Source organism: Hypanus sabinus, chromosome 8 (genome assembly GCF_030144855.1).
Source record: "Hypanus sabinus isolate sHypSab1 chromosome 8, sHypSab1.hap1, whole genome shotgun sequence".
In the NCBI taxonomy this organism is placed as follows: Eukaryota; Metazoa; Chordata; class Chondrichthyes; order Myliobatiformes; family Dasyatidae; genus Hypanus; species Hypanus sabinus.
In genome coordinates this window covers 159251255-159270747 of record NC_082713.1, presented here as the reverse complement: position 1 = coordinate 159270747, position 19493 = coordinate 159251255, and the positions used below count along the sequence as shown (strand labels likewise).

At 41.0% G+C, this 19493-nt stretch overlaps 1 protein-coding gene across 1 annotated transcript in view; it reads left to right on the top strand.

Moving 5' to 3' along the window:
- The first annotated feature begins 2675 nt into the window (after positions 1-2675).
- The window catches only part of helb (helicase (DNA) B), a 67706-nt gene continuing 50888 nt past the window's right edge, over positions 2676-19493 (top strand). Inside the window, exons 1-2 of the mRNA XM_059978369.1 lie at positions 2676-2901; positions 18995-19360. Of these exons, the coding sequence (XP_059834352.1) occupies positions 2676-2901; positions 18995-19360 (592 nt within the window). The remainder of the gene's footprint in view (positions 2902-18994; positions 19361-19493) is intronic.

Below are 19493 nucleotides of genomic sequence, written 5' to 3'. Positions count from 1 at the left end.
ACACTGATTGGTCTAATCTAAATAATAAGGAGGCAGCCTACAGAGAAGAAATCACCACCCTGATACAGTGGTGTCAAGAAAACAACCTCTCTCTCAATGTCGCAAAAACAAAGGAACTGGTTGCAGACTACAGGAGGAATGGAGACTATTGGCATCAATGGATCTGGGGTTGAGAGGGTGAATAGCTGTAGGTTCCTTGGTATAAACATCATTGAGGATCTCATGTGGTCTGTACATACCAGCTATGTAATAAAAAAGGCACAATAGCGCCTCTTTCACCTCAGATGGTTGAAGAAATTTGGTATGGCCCCCCAAATCCTAAGAACTTTCTACAAGGGCACGATTGAGAGCATCCTGACTGGCTGCATCACTGCCTGGTATAGGAACTGTACTTCCCTCAATCGCAGATCTCTGCAGAGAGTGGTGCGGACAGCCCAGCACTTCTGTAGATGTGAACTTCCCACTATTCAGGACATTTACAAAGACAGGTGGGTAAAAAGGGGCCGAAGGATCATTGGGGACTCATGTCACCCCAACCACAAACTGTTCCAGCTGCTAACATTCGGGAAGCGGTCACAGCATAAAGGCCAGGACCAACAGGCTCCGGGACAGCTTCTTCCACCAGGCCATCAGACTGATTAACTCCTGCTGACACAACTGTATTTCTATGTTATATTGACTATCCTGTTGTACATACTATTTATTATAAATTACTATAAATTGCACATTGCACATTTAGACAGAGACATTATGTAAAGATTTTTACTCCTCATGTATATAAAGGATGTAAGTAATAAAGTCAATTCAATTCAATGAGAGATGCATTTTTCAAAGGGAAGTAGATGCATTAATTATTTGGAGCAAAGCTATGACAGGTTTATTTTTCAAAGTACTGCCAGACACTTTGGATGCAAAAAGGATAGAAGATCCTAAATGGTGAAATCCTAGATCAAGATCTCCGGGGTAGAGGTTACCTGTGATTCACCAAGCACTTGAGATGTAACACAGGTGTGTGTGGGGTGGTCGACCATGGGTACTGCGCCTCAGATGAAGTCTGTATAAAATACCATGTAAAGTTCATAATCACTGTCTTTTCGCATTACAACATCCTGATCATTGAGACATGAACTACACTCAGCCACATGCAATGGAACCACATTGATAATATGCCTCATGACAGATCCTGAACCAGAGATATTGCTCCAAGCTCTGTAATGGCAAAGCATTACCAGGAACACTGCATATATACTTCCTGGATATTCTCAAAGCTCTCTTGAAAAAACTTAACATCCCTACCAACTCACATGTTCCTGGACAAAATGGAAAAGGGAAGAAATCAAGAATCTTCATCACATTGTTTCTTTATCATATAGAAATCAAACAAAAATAGGAGAGAAAAAAGCTCAGTATCTCTCAGACCATCAGCTCACCTCAGTTTCTGATTATTTATTTATCACCTGTACATTGAAACACTGGGGTGACAGGGTGGGATATGTCTCTACTAAATGAGGTGCAAGGTGCTCCTTCCCTCTGTGTGTCTGCAGGTCATCCTTGGGCAAGGTATAGCACCTGCTTAGCCCCCCCACTCCCTGATCAGAGTTACACGGAGCCAAGGGAGCAATGTGTCATTTACACATTACTTCACACTTAGGTTAAGTGTTGGACATCACAAGTCCTGGTAATACAACCGCTGACGCCAGGCAGACAGTCTCAGAAGAGAATTGATAAATGGCTGGGGTCACCCGTCTTGTAAAGACACTGCCCAGGAGAAGGCAATAACAAATGACTTCTGTAGAAAAATTTGCCAAGAACAATCATGGTCATGGTCAAGACACAGCACATAATGATGATGTTGATGACATCAAAACATAGATGGAAATGTGTCATTTGCATGAACAGGCAACACAGCCTGAGGACAACCCACAAGCATTGCCATGCATTCTGGCACTAATATAACATGCCCACAATGTTCAACAGAACAAAACAAGCAACAAGACACAACAAGAACAATAAGCCCCTTTCCTCCCTCCCAATCACCCACACAAACAAACCCCAGGACAAGCTTGTCAATCACCTCTTGCTCTACCTGTGTCGGTCAGTTCCCATATAGTTCTGATTAGCTACCTCAGAATGCACAGTTTTGGTATGGAAGAAACTCAACCCCTTACTCTGAAGGACTGCCTGGTATATGTATATATATAAATTAATTGAGTGAAACAATTGATATCAAACGTTATTATTAATTACCGAAAGTTTGAAATTCCTCTTCACCTAGGTGAGGTTCAAACTGCACCCTCAGTTTTCTGTTTCCCTTTTCCATTTATTTTTCATCCTCTTAACTTTTAAGAGAAACAGATTGATCTGAATTAAAGCAATGTCGATTTTTTTGAAAATCTGAAATCCTGATATGTTCACACCATTCAGGCGGGGCGAAATGGTAATCACGTTGTTGTAATGCGCTCTGCAACCTGTGAAAATTCAAACCTCTTGTTTAATAAGATGAGGTTTTCCTGTTTCCGTTTAGGCCAATGAGGCAGAACGGTAGCATTCAATGTTGACTGCTGAAAACAAGGAAGTTTAGCGGAGTAACAGAGGAGTGGCTTCGGATAAAGCTCTGATCTGATAGTTGGACGTGGGTTGACGTCAGCCGGCGCCGATTTTCATTTTTTGGAGAAATGGCTGGCCGACGCCTGCGTATTCGCAAAATTATTGTTGTCGAAGGTTTCATTCTGCCACGAAAAGAAGCGGGTGGGAAGGAGGACGAGGAGGGAGAAGTAGAGTCGGACACGGATGAGAATCTGGAACATGAGGATGACCTGCAGTTCCACGACTTCAGGGACATGAGCGAGATTTCCCTCGGTGCAAGTTCCATTAGAGCCTCGAGCGTGGCCAAGCGGTTCGGTAATTAAACGATATTACTTCACATTTAGGTTAACTGTTGGATTGCAATGTTGGCTGCTTAATGCCAGAGCTTTTTAATTGTCAACAGTTTCTTTTTCTATTGATAATAGTTGTGGGAAAGGCCAAGTAATGAGAGCTGCTGCTTAGCAACGTCGGGATCTGTGTGCTGACTGCACATTTTCTCATAGACCGCGCAGACTTTCTTCTGCGTCCTCCGACACCCCGAAAGTGTACTGGTGGTTAATTGCTTACCCCAAAGTAGGGAAAAAAATAAAGTGGAGTTTAGAGTTATGTGAAAGTATACAACGTGGGGGGGGGGGCGGTGTGGAATACCTTTCTTAGGAGTTGCCGTGGACCCAAGGGGCTCAAAATCACCTTAAGTATCGTAATAAGTAAAGGTGGAATTGTGTGTCATAATGAAATGAGATTGCGAGCGTTACTTGAGAACATCTGGCATGTCAGCATAGAACATCTGACCTACAGTGGCATGCAAAAGTTTGGGCACCCCAGTCTGATGCACCATCAATAACTCACACTGAGACGTAAGGCGAGATATCGGCTTTTATTGACTGGAAGAAGGAACCAGGAGTGAGTGTCTATCATACAATGTCCTGGAGACTGAGGCCGAGCGTCAGGCCGCAGATCTCCTTTATACAGGGACTGGCGGGAGGAGCCACAGGAGCAGTCAGCAGGGGGCATGTCCAGACAGGCACATAGTTCACCACACAGTCAAAATTTCTGTTACTGTGAATAGCTAAGTGAGTAAAAGATGACCTGATTTCCAAAAGGCATGAAGTTAAAGGTGACACATTTCTTTAATATTTTAAGCAAGATTACTTTATTTCCATCTTTTACAGTTTCAAAATAACAAAAAAGGAAAAGGGCCCAAAGCAAAAGTTTGGGCACCCTGCAGGTTCAGTACTTAGTAACACCCCCTTTAGCAAGTATCACAGCTTGTAAAGGCTTTCTGTAGCCAGCTTTCAATTCTTGTTTGGGGAATTTTTGCCGATTCTTCCTTGCAAAAGGCTTCTAGTTCTGTGAGGTTTTTGGGCTGTCTTGCATGCACTGCTCTTTTGAGGTCTATCCACAGATTTGAGGGCCATGGCAAAACCTTCAGCTTGAGCCTCTTGAGGTAGTCCATTGTGGATTTTGAGGTGTGTTTAGTATCATTATCCTGTTGTAGAAGCCATCCTCTTTTCATCTTAAGCTGTTTTATAGATGGTGCTATGTTTGCTTCCAGAATTTGCTGGTATTTAATTGAATTCATTCTTCCCTCTACCAGTGAAATGTTCCCCGTGTCACTGGCTGCAACACAAGCCCAAAGCATGATCGATCCACCCCCGTGCTTAACAGTTGGAGAGGTGTTCTTTTCATAAAATTCTGCACCCTTTTTTCTTCAAGCATACCTTTGCTCATTGCAGCCAAAAAGTTCTATTTTAACCTCCTCAGTCCACAGGACTTGTTTCCAAAATGTACAGATGTTCCTTTGCAAAATTCTGATGCTGAATTTGGTGGTGAGGACACAGGAAAGGTTTTCTTCTGATGACTCTTCCATGAAGGTCATATTTGTGCAGGTGTTGCTGCACAGTAGAACAGTGCACCACCACTCCAGAATCTGCTGAATCTTCCTGAAGGTCTTTTGCAGTCAAACGGGGGTTTTTTGCCTTTCTAGCAATCCTACAAGCAGTTCTCGCGTAAAGTTTTCTTGATCTTCCAGACCTCAGCCGTTCCTGTTAACTGCCATTTCTTAATTACATTACGAACTGAAGAAATGGCTACCTGAAAATACTTTGCTATCTTCTTATAGCTTTCTCCTGCTTTGTGGGTATCATTTATTTTAATTTTCAGAGTGCGAGGCAGCTGCTTAGAGGAGCCCATGGCTGCTGATTGTTGGGACAAGGTTTGAGGAGTCAGTGTATTTATAAAACTTTGAAATTTGCATATTTGCAAATTTGCATAATTTCCTAACACTAACTGTGCACAAGCCATAGCCCTAACAAGCTAATTAAGCTCTGAGACCTTGTTAAAAGTTATCTGAGAGCTCAAATCTCTTGGGGAACTTTTGCATGGTGCTTCTTTCCTTTTTTTCACTCTAAAATTGTACAAAGCGAAAATAATACACTAATCTTGCTTAAAATGTTGAAAAGAATGTTTCATCTTTAACTTTATGACTTTTGGAGATCAGTTCATCTTCTACTCACTTAACTATTCACAGTAACAGAAATTTAGATCAGGGGTGCTCAAACTTTTGCAAGCCACTGTATCTGGGCAAGGCAGTAGCAGCCAGACCAACAGCACTGTGGTTGGCTCTGAGCCTCAGTAGGGTAGGGTGAAGTCAGGCGGAGCAATAGTCATAGGGGACTTGATAGTTAGGGGACAGATAGGAGATTCTGTGGCAGCAAAAGAGACATCAGGATAGTGTGTGGCGTCCCGGGTGCTAGGGTCCAGGATGTCTCTGAGTGGTTGCAGAATATTCTTGAAGGGGAGGGTGAGCAGCCAGAGGTCGTGTACATGTTAGTACCAATGACATAGGCAGGAGAGGGGTACAGGTCCTGCGCAGTAAGTTTAGGGAGTTAGGAAGGAGGTTGAAGAGCTGGACCTCCAAGGTGGTAATCTCCTGATTACTCCCTGTGCCATGAGCTAGTGAAGGTCAGATCAGGAAGATAGTGCAGATGAACGAGTGGCTGAGGAGATGGTGCAGGGGGCAGGGTTACAAGTTCTTGGATCACTGGGACCTTTTCTGGGAAAGGGGTGACCTGTACAAGTGAGTCGGGTTGCAACTGAACTGGAAGGGAATCAATATCCTGGGAGGGAGGTTTGCTAATGGGAGGGTTTAAACTAGATTTGCAGGGGTTGGGAACCGAATAGAAGAGGCAGAGGATGGGGCAGTTGGCACACAAGTAATGACATCTTGTAGGGATTTTATGAGGAAGGAGAGGCAGATGGTTTGAGATGTGTCTATTTTAATGCAAGGAGTATCATAAGCAAGGCAGATGAACTTAGAGCGTGGAACTATGATGAACCATTATAGAGACTTGGATGACTCCGGCAGGAATGACTACCGAGAAAAAAAACACAAATTGAGTTTGGCACAGGATACGTTAGAGGAAATAAAAAAAAAATTAGTAATGAAATTAATAGTTTGGCTACACAAGAAATCAGGAAAAATTTAATGTTTCTAAAACAGACACTATGAAAGTGGATCTAAATCTATGATAATACTGGCATGGAAACTGGAAAAAAAAGATAGCAGAAAATACAATTCATAGAATTAGGGATCCAAGAACAAAATTGATTAAAAAAAAATAAGCTAAGTGAAATTCAAGAAGCTTTTGAAGTGTTTTACAAAACTCTATATTCCAAAGTTCTAGGGGAAGCATAACCCAAATTGACACCTTCCTGAATTCTTGAATTACCCACTTTAAGAGAAGAACAAAATAGAATGATGACTGCTGACATAACTGAAGCTGAACTAAAAGCTGCAATTAGTAGACTTAAATTAAGCAAGTCACCAGTATCAGATGGATATATGGCAGAGTGGTATAAAGAATTTAAAAATGAGTTAATTCCTGTTTTACTGCCCACACTGAACTGGGCTCTAAAAAAGGAGCAAATGTCACCCAGCTGGAAGGAGGTGATAATCTCCCCTATACCAAAAGAAGGCAAGGATAAAATGGAATGTGGGTCATTTAGACCAACATCTGTTCTTAATGTGCATTATAGATTATTTACCTCCATCATGGCCAAACGATTAGAAGAGTTCCTACCGACACTCATACATAATGATCAGACAGGTTTTATACAACAACGCCAAACACAAGACAATGTACGAAGGACACTTCACATTATGGATCATATGCAAAAAAAATTAAATTGAAGCAATAGTGATAAGTGTGAACACTGAAAAGGCATTTGATTAGGTTAATTGGAATTCTCTTTACAGAGTTTTACATAGATTTGCTTTACATGACACAATTACTAAAACTGTAGGCACTATATGACAATCCTACTGCTAGGATTAAAATCAATGGATATTTATCAAATAACTTTATCCTAGAAAGGGGCACGAGACAGGGTTGTGTATGATCACTGCTACTCTTCGCATTATATCTGGAACCATTAGCTCAATACATCAGACAAAATGAAGATATTGGGGAATTACCATTAAAGGGGCAGAGCATAAATTGGCCTGTTACGCAGATGACATTTTGATCTATCTTGGGCAACCAACATACTCTTTTACCTAAATTGACGCAATCCTTTGAACAATATGGTCAGTTATCAGGATACAAGATCAACATAGATAAAACCCAATATAACTATAGTCCACCAAGAGAAATTGAAAGTAGATATCCCTTGGCATGGCAAACGGTCTTTCAAATATTTGGGCATCATTATGCCAAAAGATTTGTCAAAATTATCAGCTCGCAATATCTGCCTATATATAAAATAATTAAGAAAGATATAAACAAGATGGAGCCTAATTCCTTTTCTTAGTCTCAGTTCAAGGATTGAATCCATTAGAATGAATATATTGCCCAGACTATATCTCTTTCAGACCCTATCAATAGAGATTGACCAAAATCAATTCAATGAATGGAACAAAATGTTATCAAGATATATATGGCAAGGTAAGAAGCCGAGGGTTCATCTCAAAACTTTGCAATTAGCCAAGGAAAGGGGGGGATGGAGCCTACCTTCTCTTTGAGATTATTATTTTGCAGCGCAGTTGAGAGCTGTGATATGTTGGTGCAACTCATCATATGACATTCAATGGAAAAACATTGAAGAGAGGATATTTTCTATCCCCATACAGGCAATTTTGGCTAATAACAACCTACAAAATTACATAAATACTATTGATAACCCATGGGTGAAATGGACTCTTAAAATATGGAAAAATATTATAAAAGAATATAAACTAGAGGAAGATATTGTGATTCTTAAATGGTGTGCATATGACTCCAATTTTATGCCAAATAAGCTGGATGTTAGATTTAAGGATTGGACAACTAAAGGAATTTAGCAGTTCTTTGCAATATAATGAAGGAAGGAACACTTCAGTTTTGAAATGCTTAAAGAGAAACACTTATTAGAAAACAAAACTTTTATCAGTATTTACAGATGCAAGACTGTGTTAATAAGAGGGTTAAAAATGTAACCAAATGTACATGTTTGATAGAGCTATTTAGAAAAGCATATAATTCAGTTAACAGTAGTAGAATCATTTCAAGTGTGTATAAGAGTTTGTCAAATCTTAAAACACATTTGACTTCATATATTAAAACAAAATGGGAGAAGGAAGGAGGGGTAATTATATCTGAGGAAGAATGGACAATAATATGGAGGTATCAATGGAAGTGTACCAGTTCACAGAAATGGAGGGAGTTTGGATGGAAAACTTGATAAGATATTTTTACACCCTCTCAGAAATCCCATTATGATAGTAACCTCCCTGTTTGCTGGAGAAATTGTGGAAAACAAAATGCAAACTATAATCATATTTTCTGGGATTGCCCCGTTATCAAAGACTATTGGAGTGGGATACACAATGCTCGACAAGACATCTTTAAATGTGAAAAACCCTTAGAAAGTAAAACCATATATTTTGGGTATATACCTCAAGAATGGTTGAAAAGAGATAAATATTTAATGAATATACTGCTGGTGGCTGATAAAAAGACTCTTACCAGGAAATGGTTATTACAGGAGAACCCAACTTTAAACGCATGGATAGAAATTACAATGGACATTTACAAAATGGAGAAGATAACAGCATCTGCTAATCATAAGTTGGAACAATTTGATTCATACTGGGAAAAATAGTTTGACTGCATAACACCTCATAGGCCTGAATTTATTCTCACAAGTCAATGAATATGTTGTAAAAAAGATCACTCCCTACTTGTACATAGTTTTTTCCTTTCACTTGTTCTTTCTTTCCTCTCTTTTCTATAAATGTCTACCTCAGATAAATACTGTGGGGAGATTTGTGGCAAATATGACTATATAATACATATGTACAGTATCTGAAATACATCTTATGGAAATGTTTGTTTGATGATGAACTTCAATAAAAAAAATTACAAAAAAAAAGGAATGGCTACATAGAGTGCTAGGCTTTAGATGTTTCAGAAAGGACAGGGAGGGAGACATAAGAGGTGCCAGAGTTCATTATTAGGTCAATTTGGAGCCTTCTCTTGTTATAAACTGAACCCTCAAAAAAAAACAAATGCTTTCCCATTAATAACTTGGCCCTACAGATCCAACAGGAATTTTTGCCTTTTCCTTTATCTCAAGATGGTTTTGTATACCTAGGAATATATGTTACTCGCACTTTCACATCGCTGTTTGAAGCTAACTACAGGCCTCAGGTTAGCCAAATGAAGGCTGATTTTGAGAGATGGCACAGTTTACCCTTTACAATAGCTGGGAGAATTTAATCAGTGAAAATGATTATACTTCCCAGATTTCTTTATTTGTTCAAGTGCTTGCCAGTTTTCTTATCCAAGTTATTTTTCAAATCAGTTGACCAAGCTATAACCTCCTTTATTTGGGAAAATAAGGTCCCAAGGGTTAATGAGCACATTCTCCAAAGAGGTTGTGATGTAGGTGGAATGGGCCTTCCTAGCTTTTTTCATTATTACTGGGCATCGGACATTCAAAAGGTATTATTTTGGCTTCACCAGCTAGATATAAACTGGTGTCTGCTTGAGACATGGTCTGCACTCTTTGTCTCTCCCAGCTTTGTAGTATTCTTCCTTGCCATTGAAATCCTCTCAATTCACATCTAGCCTAGTTGTGCTCTCCACCCTCAAAATTTTTAATCAATTTCGCTGCCACTGTAAGTTCACATCACTTCAGTTTTGGGTCCCATTCATAGAAACCATCTATTTCTTCTCTCCACACTCGATTCAGTTTTTAGACAATGGGGTTTGAATGGACTTATGTGCATTAAGGATTTGTACGCTGGTAATATATTTGATAGTTTTGTTAACCTGTGCAGTGAATATGGCTTTCTGCATAATCATTTTTTTAAAAAAAATACTTGCATATTCGTCACTTTGTCAAGGAAAAGTTTCCTCTTTTCCGGATCTACCACCTGCTATGTTGTGGGAAAAACTCACTCTTAGCTTTAATGATAAAGAGCTGATCTCTGTACTATACTCTCAGCTGATGTCTTTGGGAGTTCAAGATCTAAACAAAACTAAGACTGGGTGGGAGGATGACCTTGGTATGGATCTGGCTGAGGAATATTGGGCAAAAGCATTGAATAGGGTTCATTCCTCATCATCGTGTGCTAAACTGGGGCTCATACAATTTAACGTTTTACACAGGGTACATTACATAAAGCCAAACTTGCTGACATATATCTTGGGACAGACACTGGCTGTGACAGGTGTTCCTTCTCTCTGGCTGGTTTAGTGCATGCATTTTGCCCTTAGCTTGATGGCTATTGGGCACTGGTTTTTAAAATTAAAATTTAAAATTTGGGGGTGACACTGAGACCTTGCCCGCTTATAGCTGTATTTGGAGTGGCAGATGATGCTTTGGGTTTAAATGCAAACCAGTCGGATATCGTTGCATTTACATCGCTTTTGACCCGTAGGAGAATCTTGCTGGTCTGGAAATCTGCCACTCCCCCATCTGCTGCTGCATGGTTAGAGGACGTAATGTTTTTTCTGAAATTAGAAAAGATTAAATTCACTCTGAGAGGGTCTGTGAAAAAGTTCTATTCGAAATGGGGACCTTTCTTGTCATACTTTGGGAGTCTTAAGGAATTACCTACTAGTTGAGGGCATTTGATTGTACTTGGGAAGTTGCCTCCCTTTTAACACGCATGTGGTTTACCTCACAGGGTGGCTGATGAATTGTAATATGAGTGTATGCTGGATCATCTGACATGTTGTGGATGTGTGGGGGCCTTCGTCTTGAAGGAGTGTGGGTATGGCTGTGAAATATTCGTACTTGTATTTGTGAAATGTTGTATTGTAAATACATTACCTGCAGAAAAGGAGGAAGTTATGGAGGGATTGTCTACTGAGTCACTGTAGATGTAAGTCAGAAACAAGAAGCAGGTAATAATTCTACTGTTTTTTTTATAGACCCTCCTAATAATAACAACAGAGACATCGAAGAGCAGATAGGGAGGCAGATTCTGGAACAGTACAATAATAATAGGGTTGATGTGATGGGTGATTTAACTTTCCTAATATTGACTAGCATCTCCTTAAAACAAGGTGTTTAGATGGGGTAGAGTTTGTTAGGTGTGTTCAGCAAGGTTTCCTGACACACTATGTAGATACTCCAACTGGAGGAGAGGCTGTATTTGATCTGGTATTGGGAAGATGTCAGATCTCTCGGTGGGAGAGCATTTTTGAGGTACTGATCACAATTCTATCATCTTTACCATAGCACTGGAGAGGGATAGGAACAGAAAATTTGGGAAAACATTTGATTAGGGTAGCGGGAAATATGCTATTAGGCAGGAACTCGGGAACATAAATTGGGAGCAGATGTTCTCAGGGAAAAGCACAGCAGAAATGTGGTTAAAATTTCAGGGAACATTTGCACGGTGTTCTGCATAGGTATGTTCCATTGAGGCAGGGAAAGGATGGAAGGGAAAAAGAACCATGATGTACAAAGGATGTAGAAAATCTAGTTAAGAAGAAATGAAATGCTTATGAAAGGTTCAAGAAGCTAGGTATTGTTAGAGCTCTAGAAAATTACAGGTGTGCCAGGAAGGAGCTCAAGAATGAAATTAGGAGAGCTAGAAGGGGCTATGAGAAGGGCTTGGTGAGGAGGGTTAAGGAAAACGCCAAGGCATTCTACAAGTATGTAAAGAGCAAGAGGGTGAGCCGTGTGAGAAGAGGACCAATCAGGAGTGAGAGTAGAAATATGTGCATGAAACCGGAGGAACTAGAGGAGGTACTTTGCATCAGTATTCACCAGTAAAAAGGACCTTGGCATTTATGGGGATGACTTACAGTGGACTAAAACACTTAAGTGCATAGACATTAAAAAAAGTGGATGAGCTGGACCTTTTGAAAGGTATTAAGTTAGATAAGTCACTGGGACCCGATGAGATGTATCCCAGGCTATTGTGGGAGAAAGGGAGTAAATTGCTGAGTCTCTGGCAATGATCTTTGCATCATCAACGGGGATGGGAGAAGTACCGGAGGATTGGAGGGTTGCGAACGTTGGTCCCTTGTTCAAGAAAGGGAGTAGAGATAACCCAGGAAATTATTTCTTCAGTGAGTCTTACTTCAGTGGTGGGCAAGTTGTTGGAGAAGATTGTGAGAGGAAGGATTTGTGAGCATTTGGAGAGACATAATCTGTTCAGGGATAGTCAGCATAGCTTTCTCAAGGGCAGATCATGCCTTACAAACCTGATTGAAATTCTTTGAGAATATAATAAAACAGTGGATATAGTGTATATGGATTTCAGTAAGGCATTGATAAGGTTCCCCATATGAGGCTCATTCAGAAAGTAACGAGGCACGGGATCCAGGGATCCAAGCAAAGCAAGGTCTCTGGAATTGGCTTGCTTGGAGAAGGCAAAGGGTGGTTGTGAATGGGTTGTGTTCTGCATGGAGGACAGTGACTAGTGGTGATCTGCAGGGATCTGTTCTGGGACCTCTCCTCTCTGTGATTTTTTTTGTGACCTGGATGAGGAATTAGAAAGGTGGGTTAGTAAGTTTGCCGATGACACAAAGATCAGGGGTTCTGTAGATAGTCTGGAGGGGTGTCAGAGGTTACAGCAAGACATCGATAGGGATGCAGAAGTGGGCTGAGAAGTGGCAGTTGGAGATCAACCCAGACAAATGTGAAGTGGAGCATTTTGGTAGGTCAGATTTGATGACAGAATATAATATTAATGGTAAGACTCTCGGCTGTGTGGAGGATCAGCGAGATCTTGTGGTCCATGGCCACAGGACAATCAAAGCTGCTATGCAGGTTGACAGTGTTGCTAAGAAGGCATCTGATGTGTTGGCGTTCATCATGGGATTGAGTTCAAGAGCCGTGAGGTAAGGTTACAGCTCTATAAGACCTTAGTTAGACCCCACTTGGAGTTCTGTGTTTAGTTCTGGTCACCTCATTACAGGAAGGATGTGGATACTATATAGAGAGTGCAGAGGAGATTTACAAGGATATTGCCTGGATTGATAAGCATGCCTTATGAGAACAGGTTGAGTGAACTTGGCCTTTTCTCCTTGGATTGACGGAGGTTGAGAGGTGACCTGATAGAGGTGTATAAGATGATGAGAGGCATTGATTGTGTGGATAGTCAGAGGTTTTTTTCCAGGGCTGAAATGGCTAACACGAGGGGGCACAGTTTTAAGGTGCTTGGAAGTAGGTACAAGGAGGGTGTCAAGATAAGTTTTTTTACAGAGTGGTGGATGTGCGAAATGCACTGCCAGTGGAGTTGGTAGAGGCAGACACAATAGGATATTTTAAGAGACTCTTGGGTACATGGAGCTTAAAAAAATAGAGGGCTATGTGGTAGGGAAATTCTAGGCAATTTCTAGAGTAGGTTGATTGGTCAGCACAACGTTGTGGGACGAAGGGCCTGTAATGTGCTGAAGATTTCTATTACAGCACTTTGCAGGCCCTTCAGTCCGCTATGTTGTGCAGATCTATTTACCCTTTGAGGACCTCTGTTAGTTGGGGTTGACCATGGATGGATTGCCAAAGCTGTTTATGTATTACACAAGACAAGGCAATATGACACGGAGAGACATGTTGTCACCCATACAAGCTCTCCCTCTGCACAACTGATGAATCAAAACAAATGCAGAGACCGATACAATTTTAACCTTTTAACCTACCATAAGGTCAATCTAACTCTTCCCTCCTATAAAGCCATCCAACTTTCTGTCATCCATGTCTCTTAAATGACCCTAATGTACCTGCCTCTCTGTACCACCACCATGGCAGTGCATTCCATGCACCCACCATTGTCTCTGTGTGTGTAAAAAAAAACAAACAAACAAACAACAGCTTGCCTTTGCCATTCCCCCGATACTTTTCTCCAATGTGCCCTGGTATTAGCCATTTCCACCCTGAGAAAAAGTCTTTGGCTATCTACTTGATCTGTGCTGCTTATATTCTTGAACACTATTAAGTCACCTCTCATCCGCTTGTCCAAGGAGAAAAGCCCAAGCTAGCTCATCCTAACTCTCTCTCTCTCTCTCTCTCTAGAGAGAGAGAGAGAGAGAATGAATGAGAATTGATGAATTGTCATTGGTTGCGTCACAGCCTGGTATGGTAACTTCAAAGCACAGGGTTGGAAAATATTGCAGCCAGTCCTGCCCACCATGGAGGACACCTTCAAAAGGCAGTATTTATCATCAAGTCTGGTGACATAGTGGGCCATTTGGTACATAAATAATTAAAATAACATGGCATACTGAGTGAAATTGTTGATAGTATGATAACATTTGCTATTGAGTCATGCTTTAATAGAGCCTCTTAATTTTATAGCTTTCAACCTGCCATCTTCAGCTTTAATTGTAACTCCATCTCCTTCTCCCTTCCTGCAACTCTGTTTGCAGTCCCGTTATCTTAAATTTTAAATGTTACTTACACTTTTCACTCTGAATGATTTTATACCATTGCAACCACTCAGGATAGTTTGTTATAAATTGCTACTTGCCTTTCTGAGCTCTCGCATGATCCAAAAACCATACTGTAGCAGTCTGAGTGACACAGACTTCCCCTTGTACCATTTTCATTTTCTCTTCCTGCTATAGCTGCGTGAATTGAAATGTTTAGTATCCAGCCATTCGCACAAAATGCTTGGATCAACAATGTAAAGGTCATGAGTATTTCTCCAATGCTTACACTTGCATTTGCCTTTTGGAGCAATATATCCATTGGACAGATATTGCCACATTGGAGCCAAATTGTTGTCTATGTGATAACAATTTGTCACATAGATTGACATTGTTACATTGTCACATAGTAGGGAAAGAACACTTCACGAGTGCAAACAGTTTGTTTTAAATGTGATTTGCTTTTCACAAACTATATTAACTTAGCTCGATTCCCTTGAACTTTTCTGGGTACGTTGCTGTATTTTCCCTGTTACTGATGTTACTCTTATTGCCTAATAGTTTTCTTCAGTCTGCAGAGATTTTCCGTTTGGATTTTCCACTTTCAAATGGATATCCCCTCAATCTAAAGACTTTTGGAAAGTGAATTTGGCATAGAACATAAGAGCTCAGGAACAGGCCATTCAGCCCACAACGTTGTGCTGAACTAGCTAAAAGGCAAATCAGAAACACCCAAACACTAGTCCCTCCTACCTGCACCATGTCCGTATTCCTCCATTTCTCTAGCATCCATGTACCTATCCAAATGTCTCTTGAAAGCCTGTAATGTATTTGCCTCTACCACAATACCAGGCAGCACATTCCAGGCAGTTACTACTCTCTAAGTTCAATTTAAAAAAATCCCTCACAACCCCTTGAACCTACCCCCTCCCACCTTCAATACATTCCCTCTGTTATTAGATATTTCAACTCTGGAAAACAGATACACTCTGTCTATGCCTCTCATGATCTTCTAAACCTCTATCAGATCTCCTCCCAGCTTTTGGCACTCCAGAGAAAACAAAAGTTTATCCAGCCTCTCATGATAGCACATGCCGTCAAAACCAGGAAGCATCATCGTAAACCTCTTCTGCACCCTCTCCAAGAGCCTGGACATCCTTCCTATAGTGGGGCAACGGGAACTGTATGCAATATTCCAGATGTGTTTGTTGACCTGCATGCATCAAACACGGCATTGTAGGGGCGAGGGGAGGGGGGGGTGAGGTGGACATTGGTACTCTTATTATGTGATTGTGATCTTGTGTGTGCTTCCTGCGTGTGTGACTGTTGGCAATGTGTCTTTGCTCCTTAACCATGTAGTAACGCTGTCTCGTTTGGCTGTATTTGTGTATGGTAAATGACAATTAAACTTGAATTGAATGTGGCCCAACCAGAGTTTTATAAAATTCTTCCTATTTGTTTTAAGATCCTGGATGAGGTCCATCAGAACCCATTGATTTGCTCCATCTCAGTTCCCTCATGTTAGTAATTTCCCAGGTTAACTTAGTTTCTTTTAATCTCTGAAGGAGAGCTTCTCTGGAATGTTAATGTAACTTTTATCGTGAAGCAATGCAAAATACTTGTTTAATTCATTCCCCCATCTCTTTCTGATTATGCAAACTCCTTCTCCAAAGAGAAGGAAACTAATTCTCTTTCTTTGTCCCTTTTTAATGTATTCTTTTACATAAAGCAGACTTCATTGATTTCCTGAAGTAATTGCCCATCCTCAGTCAATTCTTAACTAAGAAGACAGATAAATGACAACTAGATTGCTATGTCTGGAATTGCATGTAGCTCATATAGTTGTGGGCAAGTTTTCAATCAGCAGGAATTGTTTGACTCAGAACATTGAAACTGTATCATGACCGAAAGAGAATGCCTCAATGGTGAATAGCACGCTGTCTCTTCTAGGGTGGCATATGAAAAATGATTATCTTGGGAAGGTGTCGATTGGTGGTTCATACTCATCAGTTAGCAGCCTAGGATTTCTTCTGTAGGAAGTCAGGAATTTAGATATAGAATGTACCTATTACTGTACTGAGTCTGCAGATACCAAGTCACACCCAAGCTTCCTCTGAGTCTTATCATAATTATGTGCCGCGTCGTATGGCATTGGCAGTCATGGTCTTTGACCCATGATTGTTCTCGGCAAATTTTAGGATTTGACCTGTACCAAAATGTTCTTGCCTGTAGGCAGAGTAAAGGAAGAACTAAGGTTAAAGTGTTTGGGAGAGGAGTGAAAACTGGGTGGAGAAAACATTTTAGCAATAAAGCTTTATTTGGGCTGAGGTTAAATACAAATATAAATAATGTACAATGTAATGAATTATTGAATAAACTCTTCTCAGGCTTCCAGCCGGGTACAAGTATTGATTTTAATGGATGGTTCAATGACAACTCTGCCATCTTCTTTAGGGATGAATATCGCACAGTAATCAGAATTATAAATATTTTCATTTCAGGTGGAAGAAGGCAGCATACGTGAGGTTTAGGAAGCAAGGATCAGATGGGTCTATTGAGGAATATAGGGTAGCAAGAAAGGAGCTTAAGAAGGGGCTGAGAAGAGCAAGAAGGGGGCATGAGAAGGCCTTGGCTGGTAGGGTAAAGGAAAACCCCAAGGCATTCTTCAATTATGTGCAGAACCAAAGGATGACAGGAGTGAAGGTAGGACTGATTAGAGATAAAAGTGGGAAGATGTGCCTGGAGGCTGTGGAAGTGAGCGAGGTCCTCAATGAATACTTCTCTTCGGTATTCACCAATGAGAGGGAACTTGATGATGGTGAGAACAATATGAGTGAGGTTGAAGTTCTGGAGCATGTTGATATTAAAGGAGAGGAGGTGTTGGAGTTGTTAAAATACATTAGGACAGATAAATCACCGGGGCCTGACGGAATATTCCCCAGGCTGCTCCACGAGGCGAGGGAAGAGATTGCTGAGCCTCTGGCTAGGACCTTTATGTCCTTGTTGTCCACAGGACTGGTACCGGAGGATTGGAGGGAGGCGAATGTTGTCCCCTTGTTCAAAAAAGGTAGTAGGGATAGTCCGAGTAATTATTGATCAGTGAGCCTTACCAGTGGGAAAGCTGTTGGAAAAGATTCTTAGAGATAGGTTCTATGGGCATTTAGAGAATCATAGGCTGATCAGGGACAGTCAGCATGGCTTTGCGAAGGGAAGATTGTGTCTAACAAGCCTGATGGAGTTCTTTGAGGAGGTGACCAGGCGTAAAGATGAGGCTAGTGCAGTGGATGTGATCTGCATGGATTTTAGTAAAGCATTTGACAAGGTTCCACACGGTAGGCTTCTTCAGAAAATCTGAAGGCATGGGATCCAGGGAAGTATGGCCAGGTGGATTCAGAATTGGCTTGCCTACAGAAGGTTGTGGTGGAGGGAGTATATTCAGATTGGAGAGTCGTGACTGGTGTTCCACCAGGATCTGTTCTGGGACCTCTACTTTTCGTGATTTTTATTAACGACCTGGATGAGGGGGTAGAAGGATGGGTTGGCAAGTTTGCAGACGACACAAAAGTTGGTGGTGTTCTAGATAGTGTAGAGGATTGTCAAAGATTGCAGAGAGACATTGATAGGATGCAGAAGTGGACTGAGAAGTGGCAGATGGAATTCAACCTGGAGAAGTGTGAGGTGGTACAGTTTGGAAGGGCAAACTCCAAGACAAAGTACAAAGTAATGACAGGATACTTGGTAGTGTGGAGGAGCAGAGGGATCTGGGAGTACATGTCTACAGATCCCTGAAAGTTGCCTCACAGGTAGATAGGGTAGTTAAGAAAGCTTTTAGGGGTGTTAGCTTTCATAAGTCGAGGGATAGAGTTTAAGAGATGCGAGGTAATGATGCAACTCTATAAAACTCTGGTTGGCCACACTTGGAGTACTGTGCCCAGTTCTGGTCATCTCACTATAGGAAGCATATGGAAGCATTGGAAAGCGTACAGAGGAGATTTACCAGGATGCTGCCTGGTTTAGAGGGTATGGATTATGATCAGAGATTAAGGGAGCTAGGGCTTTACTCTTTGGAGAGAAGGAGGATGAGAGGAGACATGATAGAGGTGTACAAGATATTAAGAGGAATAGATAGAGTGGACGGCTAGCGCCTCTTCCCCAGGGCACCACTGCTCAGTACAAGAGGACATGGCTTTAAGGTAAGGGGAGGGAAGTTCAAGGGGGATATTAGAGGAAGGTTTTTCACTTAGAGAGTGGTTGTTGTGTGGAATGCACTGCCTGAGTCAGTGTTGGATGTAGATACACTAGTGAAGTTTAAGAGACTACTAGACAGGTATATGGAGGAATTTAAGGCGGGGGGTTATATGGGAGGCATGGTTTGAGGGTCGGCACAATATTGTGGGCCGAAGGGCCTGTAATGTGCTGTACTGTTCTAAGCCATTCTCTCACAGGAAATGAACAATCTGCAGCTTGAGAACAAGTAGTTAAATGAGGCCAAATGGGAAAAAAAAGCTGTTCATCTGTGTTTATCAATTTTCTTCCAGTTGAATTGAAAGACCTTCGCTCTGGTGACACTTACAAAGTGGTAGGACGGTTCCAGTTTACTTCTCCTTGGTGGAAAGTGACAGCAAAACTCTTCTGCTTTCAGAAAAAATGGTATCTGCAGGGGTATCCTTCTTATGCTCTGAGGATCCTGACTGAAAAGGAATATGATATTGTCAGCCTTTTCTTAACAAAATGTGGCATCCACCAAGATCACGTACAGATGTTTATTGAACATTTTACTCACCATAGTCTTCAATTTCCAGAAGTATTGAACACTTTACAACAGTTTGCACACAAGGAAAATAAAAAGGATGAAAATAAAAGTGATTTTCAAAGTTGCATAAATCACTGCATATCTAAGTCGGGTAAGTCTGGGTACTTACAAACCACTTTTAGGAAAGTTTTGGAGTTGTTTGGTGTCATTAAACTGTAAGATTTAAAAAAACTTTAAAACAAGTTCAGTGGAATTTGGTTAATTGCATCATCAGTTAATCAGGC